The following is a 14,069-nucleotide window of genomic DNA, read 5'->3' on the forward strand; positions in this document are numbered from 1 at the left end:
TTCAGTACTCAGTACAATGATATGCAAGTTTTCAAGCCACTTACCTAACGGAGCTCCAAAGAGACTAAATCTGTGCCAAAGTTCAGGTGCCTTGGCCAAAAAACATTTGACAAATTAATTTAATGATTCAAATGGAACAGTCTGGAAAACTCACTGGATTCCCAGCAGTTAAATGTTGAAACTGACGGAACATATGGACATCCTTTTATATAGTCATTTGGTCTTCAACCTACTGTAATACAAGACTTCTTGTTTAAATAAAGATAAAAACATGAGCTAACTCTACAGCAGCTTTTGCAATAGTGTTCACATTACTTTGTCTAATAAGTATATTCCCAGCTCTTTGCTGTACAATATTTAGACATAAAACTGATATGTAGAATCACATAAAAAACCTACTTAGAGTGGCAAAAAATGACAAATGGATAACACTTATTACACAAGACATCTATTGATTAAGCAGTGACTCAGCAATGGATTATCACACATCAACTTCCACAGAATATCAATGCAACATCTTGCTTTGTTTGTATTCACATTTCCTCCATAAAAGTGCATATTAACGACCAAATAAATAACACGGGCATTAGAACAATGCATGTTCTATCTCATGTACAGCCAGACAAGACATTCATAAAACCTCATATCTGCAGTAGCTGTGAGGAGAAGGTATGAACTGATGTATTTGTATGTTGCACACTGATACTGCGAGAGCTGAAATGTGTTGGCATAAGTCGAGTTTCCTTCTGCAGGCTGCAGGGCTCACGTGCATAAGTGGTGGCATTTTAGAAATACATGTACTGTGGGTTCATATATCCACAACTTCATGATATGTTTACGTCTTGTATACATTTATGAAGCGCTATGGCTGAAATGTAATATTGATGTTTGCTTTAAGTCGCTTAAATTATAAACTTTTTAATTTGAACTTAGTTTTCATCATTTTTTATTTGTAATTTGTTTAAGTGGGTGTAATGATTACATATGTGAGATATCAGTCAGCCGCTATTTGAAAACAACACCAGTAATTAGCTAAAAGCATATGCAAATTAGATTAAATCAGCCCCCTTCACCACCTAATGCAAATATGTAATTCAATTTAAGATGAGGAGGCAGAAGAACATATATTGAGTCTACACTGGCCTCTTGTGGAGATTGCAGAGCATAAATTAACAATATTGTTAATTGATAATTGATTTCCTGCATTAGAAGGGAAAATAGTACCCACAACATAATTTCCATGTTCAATTTGTCCAAATATTAAGTGAGCTTAAAATATTCCTTATGTCTAAATCCATCAAAAAATAAACGATCATGTTTAAATATTTAGATTTCAGCATGGTGCAGCATAAAGCAATACATAAATCAACGTAGTCACGTAGTTCTAACGTCACTGTAAGGCAAGTTTTGTCAGTGGTTGATCACGAAAAAAAGCATACATCAAACTATGAGTGGAAATGGATAGTCATAAGTTCCCGGCGGGGAGAGAGAGAGGAGGGCAGAGCAGGGCCTTAGTGACATCTCCAAACATGTCAGCACAGCACATTGGACAGCACAGCCCTGCCCTCAGAACCAAACCTCAAGATCAACAAGGGCAAAGCTGTTTTCTCTTTGCCCCCAACAGCAACCTGTTGTCCTTAAACGAAGGGCATTCCTTCCTCGAAAGGTTGATCCGTTTGCAGGTATCCTCTCCAAAGGATCCCTTGCGTCTTTCTCGTCTGATACTCAGTCTTTGGATTTAAACCTTTCCTCCACTCAACCATGACCGTTTCAGTCTTCTCCAACCTTGGGTTTATCCGCTCTCTGAATATCCTACTTCTGATGTTGACTGCTTTGAGCTTGAGCAGTCCCATCAGGTCTGCTGAGAACCGTCAAAGGATATCAGTCGGTAGGATGGGTGATAATCCACTACTTGATGCACAGGACTTTCTGAGCCAGTTTCTTTCCACGATAAACCTGACAGAGCTGAGGCCCCAGCCCAGGCCTCTCGCTGCTCGCAGGGAGCCACCGGAGTACATGTTGGAGCTGTACAACCGATTTGCTAATGACCGCACTGCTGTACCCTCAGCCAACGTTGTGCGCAGCTTCAAGAATGAAGGTACAAACATATTTTTGTTTAACACAACTTTTTGGAAATGTATATAATGTATTGCATACAAAATTGTAACTTTGGGTTGCATTTTATTTATGTAACATGTAAGGATTAGCATTCAATTATGTGTGATCTTTGACATTCTAATAATTTAATGATATATATATATATATATATTATTTTTTTAAATCTGGAAGTGGTCATTAAAGCAATAAAGCTACACGTGAACTAAGCCTTGACAATTTATGAGAAATATGATTCAAAGAAATCAAAAACAAGGGTAGATTTTTAATATTTAACAGTTTATTTTGAGTTCTGACCATAAAAACAAATGCATTGAGATACACTTTGATATTTTGATTTCAGATTCCTCCCCCTACAGTATAACAGCCATGGGTGTAAGGATACATCCCCTGCTGTTCAACATCTCAATGCACCACCATGAGCAGATAACAATAGCTGAGCTTCGCCTTTTCACCCTGTTCCAGAAGGCCCAAAGATCATATGCTGGCATTGACTGCAAGGTGACCATCTACAAAATACATGAGGGCGTTGTTTGGACAAAAGAGGTGGGGAAAGAAGGGAGAAGTAGGGATAAAGAGGAGGTGGTGGAGATGAATGATTTGGAGGAACTGCTGACAAAGTATATCCATGCCAAAGATAACAGCTGGGTGTCGTTTGACCTGACTCATGTGGTTGCACTCTGGCGGAAGTCAGGGTGTGCAACTCACAGACTGGAGGTTCATATTGCAAGTCTGGGGTCAGAAGAGGAAGGGGTCGCACAAGAGGTCACAGAGCAGGGCGGGAGGTTGGCTAACATTGATATCGACAGGAGCATGGAAGGCAAACACAATGCGGTGATGATCGTATTCTCAGATGATGAGAATGGAGACCACAAACAGGATAAAGAAGAGCTCAACCAGATGATTGAACATGAGAATGACCTTCCTGAAAACGTGGGCCGGAGCCAACAAGCTTTCTGGGGGCACGTTAATCACAACACCGGCCACACTAACCAGGACGAGCTGTCTCTCATGCATCTGCAGTCCAACCTTATCTATGACACACCTCCCCGAATCCGTCGCAATGTTAAGAGCGAGCCATGCAAGAGGACCCCACTCTTTGTGGATTTTAAAGAGATTGGCTGGGATACGTGGATCATCCAGCCTGTGGGCTATGAGGCGTATGAATGCAACGGCGTGTGTAACCCGCCTATGACCTCTGAGGTCTCGCCTACCAAACATGCCATAGTGCAGACACTGCTGAGTGTTAAGAGTCCAGAGAGAGCATCGCGTGCCTGCTGTGTACCCACTAAGTTGGAGCCAATTTCACTCCTTTATCACGATAACGGGGTGATTACTTTCAATCACAAGTATGAGGGAATGGTGGTGGCAGAGTGTGGCTGTAGATAGTTTTGAAAAATATTACACAAAGATAGAGACCAGCGCACAGTGATGTTTAAACCATCATCTCAGATACACTATCTATCTATCTATCTATCTATCTATCTATCTATCTATCTATCTATCTATCTATCTATCTATCTATCTATCTATCTATCTATCTATCTATCTATCTATCTATCTATCTATCTATATATCATCTATCTATCTATCTATCTATCTATCTATCTATCATCTATCTATCTATCTATCTATCTATCTATCTCCTCATGTGCTTGTTTCCACAGTATCTAAGATCTCATACAGTTGTAAATTATAATAATATCTGTGCTACATGATGTACATTTGTAATTGTATAAAGGTAAATGAGTTATAATTATATTAGTGTAGAATATAAAGCTGTCTGTCATGATTTATTATAATTATTTGCAGATTATTTTTTATTTTAGATTGATTTTGGATTAGTACCACATTACATTGTAAATTACAGGCCATATTCTTGCAAATACTAAGTCAACGGTCCCACCCGACACAGCCAGAGACAAAGAGAAAAGAAAGAAGCTTCTGGTAATAGCTTCATGTAATCAAGGTCGAGTCAAAAGGTTCAATACAATTACAATCTTCTGAATATTTTGGAGATTTGTGTGTTTGTGAGATCTAAGAACAAAAGATGTACTCAGAGTGCAAAGTTTCAAGGTACAGAAAGATACAAAAGTGAATTTTGTGTTTTGTGTTATTTCAGTGATGGAACAGAATATACTTAATAGACTGAATGTTACACACGCTGTCTTATTGCAAAATGTGTTATCGTATTATCAGACATCTTTTCATCCCAGATCTCAAAACTTTGTTTTTTCTATCTACATTTTGTTCTGGCAGAAATTATTCCTAATGTAGAAGTTGAGAAGCTCCAGCTTATATAAACTGAATTAAAAAGAAATCGACATTTTAGGATAGCCATCAGTGACTGAATATATAGAATGCTGTATGTTTATATATATATATATATATATATATATATATATATATGAAAAGTCTCTTAAATTCAATTGTAATTGAATCATAGTCTTGCCAAAATGCTTATTAAGTAAATAGGCCGGTGGTACACTGGAGCCGCTGAAATAATTTAAAGAATGTGACATTTTTTCTCTTTTTTGCTTGCCAATATATTTTCTCTGGCTTTTGACTAGGAGATGATTTTCACGGTGTGTTGGAGCTCTGCAGGGCTTCTTGTCTGAAAAATGAACAATTTGTCTTGCATAACATTACTATCAACTTCTGAGAAATCTTTCCTCACACTCCAGCCATATATCATATCCTGCTTTTGGTTCTCACACCAATATTAATGTTATTATGGTTGTAAAAATAAAAACAAATATAGTCATTAAGCAAGTTTTGATCTCTTGTGCACCCTGTTTCATTGTCAGGTAATCGCAGCATTCCCTACCTAACAACCTTAATCCCCATCCCTCTAGCGTCACATGCCTGGCGGGCCTCTCTCTGCCCGCTTCCATGCCATGGTGATAACGAGGTGTCAGAGCCTGGAGTCTTGTAGACCGTCACTCAGGATGAGACGCCACTCCAAGTGGCAGCATTTGTGAGAAGGTGGTGTCAGATTCCTGGTCTCCAACGCAACATGCTCTATTGACAATCCTGCCATGAGGTTGCTCAGTGCCCTCTGAACCCTCCCACTTCCTCTTTCTGACACGGGCATGCTGACTCCCTTATCAAGGCCACAGCAACAGTACAAATGGAAAGAATACATGTCACATCATCACCTAGCTTCTGCTGTTAACAGTCGGAAGCAGATAACAACAATGGAACAACACTGTTGAACTTTCTAACTTAATAGGACCCTCACTCAGCACACAGATTTACATAGGCCAAGTGTGCAGGGCGGAGATATCAACTGGCAGTTGACAAATTGATTTCCTAGTGTGGAACTTATTTGAAACTAGAATAAAGTTTCAATATGTAGAAAATATTCCCAACAGCAATATTCCTGACTTCTTTCTTCACAATGGCTTGTTGCTGTTTTAGTTTAGGGACTGTATAAAAATGTTTGGGGTGAGGAGACGGGGCTGAATCTTAAATTGACTTTTTATAAAAAGCGAAGACCCTTGAGCACTGTTTACTTCACTATGCTTACTTGTGAGTTCATCACATTCTGTGTTTTGTTGTGCTGGCTTCATTTTATGTAAAACAGAAGCATACATCTGCTGCTACACCAATGGCATTTAATATTTGTATTTTTGTTCCTTCAAAGGTAGAGAAATCCATGGCCAAGCTCACCATATTGACTATTTCACTTATTTTCACTGCTAATGAACAGTGACGAAATTACATAAAAGCTGCTTTTCCATAACATATCATTCCCTTTGCCTAACTCTTACATGGTCTGGAAAACAATACGTCAACAACACAGTTGAGCGGGTTTATGTGATGGCAGCTTTGTTGCTTGAGAGTGATGAACAAAGCTGCCATCACATAAACCCGCTCAACTGTATTGTTGACGTATTGTTTTCCAGACCATGTAAGAGTTAGGTTGTTCATGTTGTTGTTCATGGGAGGCCAACTTTAAATCATAAACACATGGTTAATCTCATTGGGAGATATGGAAGAGAGAGTGAAAGAGAGATTTGGACAGTAGACCGTTTTCATTACGGTAATGTCACACTATATTTTAACCACAAGGGGGAGACTTTATATTACAGTGAAAAGCATAACGCCACTAAAGTTACATCTGAATGATGGGTCTTTAGAACATCATCTTAAGGTTGAGTCTTGTCCAGATTGGCAATGCTTTGTTTTATTTTTTTGAGAAGAACTACTGGCATGCACCCAGCAAATACAAAATATTATTACAACCAACTAATAATTAAGCATGAAGCTCACCAGTCAGGGTTTAGTTCCAGGTGGTCTTTAAAACCCACCAGGTGCAGTTCACACAGCAGACTACAGCCTATGTGTTTGGGGCCTCTGAGGGTGTAGGACCAGTGAGCAGTTGACCTCTTTGCCCATTTGGTGATGTGGCACTAATTGGTTGTTGTTTATTGGAATTTAGACATTTTGAATGTTTGACTTACTTGACTTGACATTTGAATATTGAATCAAACATGGTTTATTATAATTAATCATTTCAAACACAAAATTATGCAATGCCTCCTCAAATGAACACACAAGTAGGCCCTAGTGTTTGGTAAATTGGCAAAGGCGTGCAAACAGTAGGTGGTTTTGTTTTTTTGAGGGTTTTTTTTACAAACACGACAACAAACCAAACAGCAGCGCCACGCCTATCACAGTTTACGCGTGCATGCGCAGTGTGAGCGTGCAGTGGTGGGTGGAGAGGGTTTTTTGTTTATTTTCGTTGCCAGTTAAACGTGTTGTTATACTATTATAAGTTCACAGTTTTATAGTAATAAGAACACCATATTAACGGGTACGTGTTTATCTTATATGCTGTTGTCACAAGTCATGAGGTAGCAGATTTGGGCCATCATAGAAGAAGGTTAGTTCGCGGCGGGCTAGCCAAAATATCATTAATGTAAGCTAGCTAGCATATCAACATTTCGGAAGCAAAAGCCACTCACGTATTATCTTGTACCACTGGGACTAACGCTACAGCGCGGATAAATCACTGTAAGTACAACAATTACTTCGTGTTTGATTCAGTATATGTTTGGAGACGAATACTTTCTAAATTAGTGTTAGCTGACTGTCACTAACGGTATTCTACGGCAAGCCCAGGGATGCTAACACCAACACTTAACACGAGCTGGGCAATGTTAGCTACCTTACTGCTCATTGACACTTATATATTTATTAAAGTGTGTATTTATAAAATAGTATTAAATAGTCGCAATTAATAACCAAGCATTATAATTTAGGTCAGGTTAGGTTGCACATTACTGAGGCGTACATTAGGAGAAGGATACCTTATATGGGCTAACGTTAGATACGTTTGCAGTGAACAAACCCTAATGTTAACCTAATGTTTATTTAAATATAAACTTGATAAACCCACGAGAAAACGCATCTGCAGAGGACGATACATGCGAGTTTATGTGAGCATTAATGCAGTGGTTGTTCATTTGTAATGTATGCTAAAAGCAAGTTGCCGTAGATTTAAACAAATGTCACATTAAGATGGGCATGTTTACAGAGTATTAGATGGAAGATAAGCAGACAACTTAATATATTAATCTTTGGAGGAAATGCTGGAAACCTGAAGACGTGTTATTAACTGTCATCTGTAATTTAAAATGTACATTAGATTGAGGCCTAAACACAATAGCCTATTCACTTCTCTTTTTTATACCTGACATTATGTCAGGGTGATACACAGATTGTACATTGAGTGCCACTTTATGTAATGCAATGTGAATTGTGATTGGCATACCTATCTGAACTCCCATTTATAAGACTGCTTTTTCTGTTTAAGGTTGCTAAGCTTGGACAGAATTGAATCAACAGTACATTCCCCTTGACACTTCTACCGGAAAAGGCATAGAGGATACAACTAGAAAGTCTCTCTAAGGTTGAAACCAAAGAGCAAGATGTCAATCACGAACACTCCCACAAGTAATGATGCCTGTTTGAGCATTGTGCATAGCCTGATGTGCCACCGTCAGGGAGGGGAGAGTGAAAGCTTTGCTAAGCGAGCTATAGAGAGTCTTGTCAAGAAGCTGAAGGAGAAAAAAGATGAGCTGGATTCCCTTATCACAGCGATCACTACAAATGGAGCTCATCCTAGCAAGTGTGTAACCATACAGAGAACTCTGGATGGACGCCTACAGGTACAATTGTGGCAGATATATAGAACCAAGTGGGTGTAATATGCTCCATGAATATGTAAGAGAAAATACTACCTATCTCATAAAATCTTTCTCTCTGTGCTTTAGGTCGCAGGGCGTAAAGGTTTCCCCCATGTGGTCTATGCCCGACTATGGCGATGGCCTGATCTACACAAGAATGAATTAAAACATGTGAAATATTGCCAGTATGCCTTTGACTTGAAATGTGACAATGTTTGTGTCAACCCATACCACTACGAGAGGGTCGTATCTCCAGGCATAGGTAAGCAAGCATTAACGATTTGTTAGTCTTGAGACTAGATCTACACAGATAGTTTTAGGTTATTGGTAAAATAGAATGAGACACACTGAAGGATTGTGAGAGTTGTTACAAGTTGGTTTATTTTTTAACATGACAGGACTTGGAATTTAAAATACATTGGTCTTGGTCATACATATAGTATTTATATTTATGTAGTGTGTATATATACTCCTGATACTCCCAGCTCTTATTGACAATATGATGCAGGGATCTGGTTGAGAAAAATACAGCCCATGTTCTTATTCTTACTCAGAATATTGACTATATAAACTGATCTTTTTCATGTTTTTGCAGACCTATCAGGGCTGACCCTTTCAAATTCAGGTAAGGAGATGCCAAAGTTTTCCTGTATTGCTCGCTGAAGATGTTCGGCTTGTCAACCAGTCTTATCTATAGCTGTTTGTCTTCATGTAGGTTCCCTCTTGGTAAAGGATGAGTATGACTATGACAATCATCAATCTCTCTCAAGCGCCGAAAGCCACCTGCAGACTATCCAGCATCCCCCGTCAAGACCGTGTCCACAGGAGATCTTCAGCAGCCCCGCTCTACTCTCCCCATCAGAGGGCAGCAGTTCAGCTTTAATCTCTGCTTTTGCTACGATCAGTGGTGGACCCTCAAGTGAGATACTACACGGAGACTACACACACATATGTAAAAGCTGTAAAATTATTAATCTTGTGTCATTGCACAAGTGGGTTTAGGTCATTTCAAAAGCACGGTTTTTAAAAGGGATTGCCTGTTAATTAGAATGAAGAAGTAATTAGGAAAAGTTACTTTTAATGCAATAAACATCACTTTTTTTGTATTTAGCTTTAAGATGTGATCTACCATACAGACTTCAAGTTGGCACAAATTTGGCCACACAACTCTTTAATCATTATTTATTTATACAGATCCTACCCCCAATTGGAACAGAAGCAGCAGCTTCACCCCTGCAGTGCCTCAACATCAGAATGGGCATCTACAGCATCATCCACCAATGCCTCACACAGGGCATTACTGTAAGTGGATGGAAAACAGCAAAACTCACATCAAGCCTTAAAAATGGTCAATATCCTTTATTTAATTTAATGGAACTTCCCTCAGCTCATTTCCATATTAAGGAAAACATTGTTTTAATCAAATGTCCCAGCAGAGTTTCTCATGTTTATATATACATATATATTAATGCATTATACATTTATGAATATGCGACAAGCTAAAGTCAAATGTGTTAGTGTGGTTGAATTGAGGACTACCATTGGATGTTACAGATCAGCCTCCATACTTGACATTTTGCGAGATGTGGTAATTTTCAGCATCGTTACTGCATGATCTGTGTCGCAAGGTCACAGGTAATGTCACATCTAAAAAAACAGGTGTGGTTTCAGAATTGCTTATTTAAAACTAATAACATTTTCTTGCAGGGCCTGTTACCAATGAAATTGCGTTCCAGCCCCCCATATCAAATCACCCTTGTGAGTATCGAGCTGCAGATGGAAGACAATCCACATATTTACCATAATCAGTGTAACCCATTTGACCTGAGGCTTATGTGCTGCTTTGTTCCAGCTCCAGAATACTGGTGCTCCATTGCGTACTTTGAGATGGATGTCCATGTTGGGGAGACATTTAAGGTGCCATCCACATGTCCGATAATGACTGTGGATGGCTACGTTGATCCATCAGGAGGGGACCGCTTTTGCTTGGGCCAACTGAGCAATGTCCACAGGACAGAAAACATAGAGAGAGCCAGGTACCGCCGCACATGCTTGGAGATATATCATGAAAAAGTTAATTCAAGCTATTCATGTTTACTGTATGTCTCTAGGTCTGATAAGTGACTGACAGTGACTGCAAAGTTTTGGTAATGTCTTACTGTTTACCCCCTCCTTTCTGTCCTCAGGCTTCACATTGGCAAAGGCATGCAGCTGGAGAGTAAAGGAGAAGGAGATGTCTGGGTGCGCTGTTTGAGCGATCATGCCGTGTTTGTGCAGAGCTATTACCTGGATCGAGAGGCTGGACGTGCTCCTGGAGATGCAGTTCACAAGATCTACCCCAGCGCTTACATTAAGGTGAGAATGCAGTCAAATGGTCATCCAGTGAAAAGAAAAGACATTCCGAGTAGGTGTTATTTAAATTTGCAAATTTCTCAGGCATTTGTATAGTGTGTAATAAATATTATATGTATATATATATACACACACACACACAATTTATTTTAAATTATTATTTTTTATATAGATTTTCTGTGATCATGGACAGGCCTTCAACACAGCTGTGGACTATCATGCAATTATGGGCTGTATTTAAGCACTGTGTCACTTTATGATTATATGTCTTGAGAAAGGTCTGTGTGTGCGGGAATTGTTTTTTTGAATAACATTTACATGCACACCAATAATCTAGTCATAATGCGAGTGCGGCTCTAATCTAAGTAAAATGGGGCCATTTTAAAAATATCTAATAATCTTATGTTAATTCAATTCAATTATGCTGAGAGTTAGAGTAGCCATAATCACCGTAGAATATGTGAAGCATCCCCTTTTAGTTGTATTATTCAAGGGAATATATATATATATGCATGTTATTGCTCCGTGATGGACACTCATTTTGACTGTCTAACCGCATCACAGTTTATTTACCGTAAGTCAAAATGCTTGAATGTCAATATCTTCTCATCAGATAGTTTTTTCCCCTGCCAGGTGTTTGATTTGCGTCAGTGCCACAGGCAGATGCAGCAGCAGGCAGCGACAGCTCAGGCAGCAACTGCAGCTCAGGCAGCAGCCGTGTCTGGAAACATTCCCGGGCCTGGCTCTGTGGGAGGCATCGCCCCTGCAATCAGTAAGTGTTCATACTGCTGCACTTACCCTTCAACAAGTTTATAATTATGATTGCTTCTCAGCATTGTCTTCTGTGTCAAGACTTATAACCGGGACTTTCTTATGGCACTGGCAGACACAGTGTTGTGAGCAAGAGAATTTTAGAGCAGCATGAAGAGAAGAAAAGCAACCAGCAGTTAATAATGAAGAAAAAAAAGCAGCGACACAGGCTGTGTTCTCTTCATGGATAATAATTCAGTCCGCATTTCGGAGCTAAATTGGGCTGACTGGAATTAAACTATGCTTCAGGCGTCAGTTTGGCCGGTGCAGCTGCATTATGTAGAAAAATGTAAATACTGGGTGATTACATATCTGGAAATGATTAAGCAGTTTGCTTTATCTGTCCTTGTACTTTGAACTTCTTTACAAATCAGGGTTTAGCATTGTCAATGCTGAGCAATGACAATTTAAGTTGTCCTGTGGCCATTAAGCTCAAATGCAGTAAAACATGTGGCCTGATCAGAGTGGAGTACTACTACGAGTAGTATATGTTCAAACTTTTACCGCAAGAGTAACTTAGCTGACATATCTCCTACAAGCTTTGGCTTATAGTGCCACATCGATTTAAAAGTTACTGTCTGTAATTCCCCTGCAGGTCTGTCTGCTGCTGCTGGCATTGGGGTTGATGACCTGCGCAGGCTGTGCATCCTGCGGATGAGCTTTGTGAAGGGCTGGGGGCCCGACTACCCACGGCAAAGCATTAAAGAGACACCCTGCTGGATCGAGATCCATTTACACCGAGCTCTACAGCTACTGGATGAAGTTCTGCACACCATGCCCATAGCTGACCCTCAACCCCTTGACTGAGTTAAAAGACATGAACTGTACAAGAAAAAGAATCAGACTGTACTTTTTAACGAAGGACTACAACCACAGGGTGGTAGGTTGTAGGAGTAGGAACAAGGACATAAAGGCCGGCAGTTTACTCCAAACACACTACTTTCAAATTCAGCGCTGCGAGCAGTGAGACTCCAGGTCTGTAAGTGTCAGTAACTTCCAAACAGCTGCAGGAACATGTGAGGAAACATGCTGCCAACAGGATGCAAAGGGAAGCCAGTATATAGATTTTTCATAACAGCATGAAGTGAACAAGACTGTGTGTCTCTCAAATCTCAAGTTCCAATAAAAATACTCGCACACTGATTTGAACTAAAGAACGTGTCCACAGCGAGATTAAAAGATGCAAAAAGCAATTATTTAATTTGCCTCGGTGCGACACAAAATAAATGCATAACCACAAAGAGATTCCCCCCCCCCCCCCCCCCCACACCGTATCCTTTTCTTGGATTATCAAGCAAGCGGGCAAACTATTTAGCCAGTGAAGCGGAGAACAATGCGATGCTCTGTATTGGATGAAAACCTGTTATTTACCATGTCTGAACAAACTAAATGTAATTTCAGTTGCAGTATACTGCCGATCCAGTCCTCCTTCATTGGTCTCCGATGCTTACATGGCTCAGTGTAAGTGGAGTCTTTCACCTCACAAACCGGGACATCTATACAAACAAAATCATGTTAATCATCACTTATGTTCTTGTAAGATATAATCTTAAAAAATATTCAATTCTGATGCTTCTTGTAAGATGCTTTTTGATGTATGTTCCCTTTTGAATAGTTTTTACTGGAGGTAAAGACCATTTGAAAAGCCAATTAAAACATCCATTATTCTACCAACAGCCAAGGCTGTTGTGACGTTGAGAGTACATTGAATCAAATCACATGGAAATGATTGATTATATTCAAAAGAAAAGATATACCACATTGAAATACTATTTATAAGTGTAATTATGTTAAATGCCCACATAGTGTCCATTAGCACTTTATTCATTTGCTTAAGTATTTTTTTCTCATGTGCGGTTACTCTTTGTATCCATATAATTACTCAAGAGGTGAAAAGTCTTTGTGACGAGATCCATAAAAATTGCCTCCAATCTTTGACACTCGAGATGCATTTTGGGTAGAACGTCCCTTTAAAAAGACTCACCGCCACACATTTTAATTGAGTATTTCTTGGATGACACGTACCCTAAACATATTCTAGACAACAGCTGAGTAAAGTAGGGTAAGAATGAACTGTTGAGGAAGCGTAAGCCATATTGATGCCAAATATAGCATATAAGTGAAAAGGTTATCAGACTGCAGTTCTGCCACTTGTTAAAGTTTTGCTTATCAACTGAATGCTTTCAGTTTTTGCTCAGTACAATATTTTGGTATTTGGGGCTTTGTTTACCTACAGCTGTTGCAGTATTTTATACTATTTTGCTATCTTTTACAGTGATGAACCACAAAAAGAAAAAAAAAAGCTGTACAATTTTCAGGAAATGTAACTTCTTGCTTCTTTATCTTTAACAATTGTGTCTACATTCTGAATACTTTGGTGTTTAAATGTAAGAGTATGGTTGAATAAAATTCAATGGGCTAACACTATTGTTTTTGAAGTTGTGAAATGTCCCTTTTATTTAGAATTTGATTTAGTGTGTAGAGTCAAAATTGTGAGAGGACACTTGATTTTGAACAAGAAAACGTTTATTACTGCAAAGACGAGTCACAAATCTTTAAGAAAACAACACTAAGAAGCTAGCCTGAGCTGAGATCTGA

The 14,069-nt window shown here is 39.1% G+C and overlaps 2 protein-coding genes across 2 annotated transcripts; both read left to right on the forward strand.

The window, feature by feature from the left end:
- Positions 1-1,761: 1,761 nt before the first annotated feature.
- bmp10l (bone morphogenetic protein 10, like) lies at positions 1,762-3,504 on the forward strand. The gene is made up of 2 exons (XM_029445091.1): positions 1,762-2,098; positions 2,459-3,504. The coding sequence occupies exons 1-2, from the start codon at positions 1,762-1,764 to the stop codon at positions 3,502-3,504; spliced, it is 1,383 nt and encodes a 460-aa protein (XP_029300951.1).
- A 3,359-nt stretch (positions 3,505-6,863) lies between these two features.
- On the forward strand, positions 6,864-13,898 carry smad4a (SMAD family member 4a). The gene is made up of 11 exons (XM_029445529.1): positions 6,864-7,134; positions 7,937-8,291; positions 8,397-8,571; positions 8,905-8,934; positions 9,025-9,228; positions 9,504-9,611; positions 10,017-10,067; positions 10,162-10,345; positions 10,496-10,664; positions 11,295-11,433; positions 12,067-13,898. The coding sequence occupies exons 2-11, from the start codon at positions 8,052-8,054 to the stop codon at positions 12,276-12,278; spliced, it is 1,512 nt and encodes a 503-aa protein (XP_029301389.1). The 5' UTR covers positions 6,864-7,134; positions 7,937-8,051; the 3' UTR covers positions 12,279-13,898.
- The last annotated feature ends 171 nt before the right edge of the window (positions 13,899-14,069 follow it).

The sequence above is a fragment of the Cottoperca gobio genome, chromosome 12, assembly GCF_900634415.1.
Source record: "Cottoperca gobio chromosome 12, fCotGob3.1, whole genome shotgun sequence".
NCBI classification, from domain to species: Eukaryota; Metazoa; Chordata; class Actinopteri; order Perciformes; family Bovichtidae; genus Cottoperca; species Cottoperca gobio.

Bases quoted from the DNA above. Each gene is read 5' to 3' on its own strand.
- bmp10l (XM_029445091.1), top strand. From the start codon at position 1,762: ATGACCGTTTCAGTCTTCTCCAACCTTGGGTTTATCCGCTCTCTGAAT. The intron at 2,099-2,458 runs GTACAAACATAT...TTTTGATTTCAG, and splicing joins GCGCAGCTTCAAGAATGAAG to ATTCCTCCCCCTACAGTATA.
- smad4a (XM_029445529.1), top strand. From the start codon at position 8,052: ATGTCAATCACGAACACTCCCACAAGTAATGATGCCTGTTTGAGCATT. The intron at 8,935-9,024 runs GTAAGGAGATGC...GTCTTCATGTAG, and splicing joins GCTGACCCTTTCAAATTCAG to GTTCCCTCTTGGTAAAGGAT. The intron at 10,068-10,161 runs GTGAGTATCGAG...GCTTTGTTCCAG, and splicing joins CCCCATATCAAATCACCCTT to CTCCAGAATACTGGTGCTCC.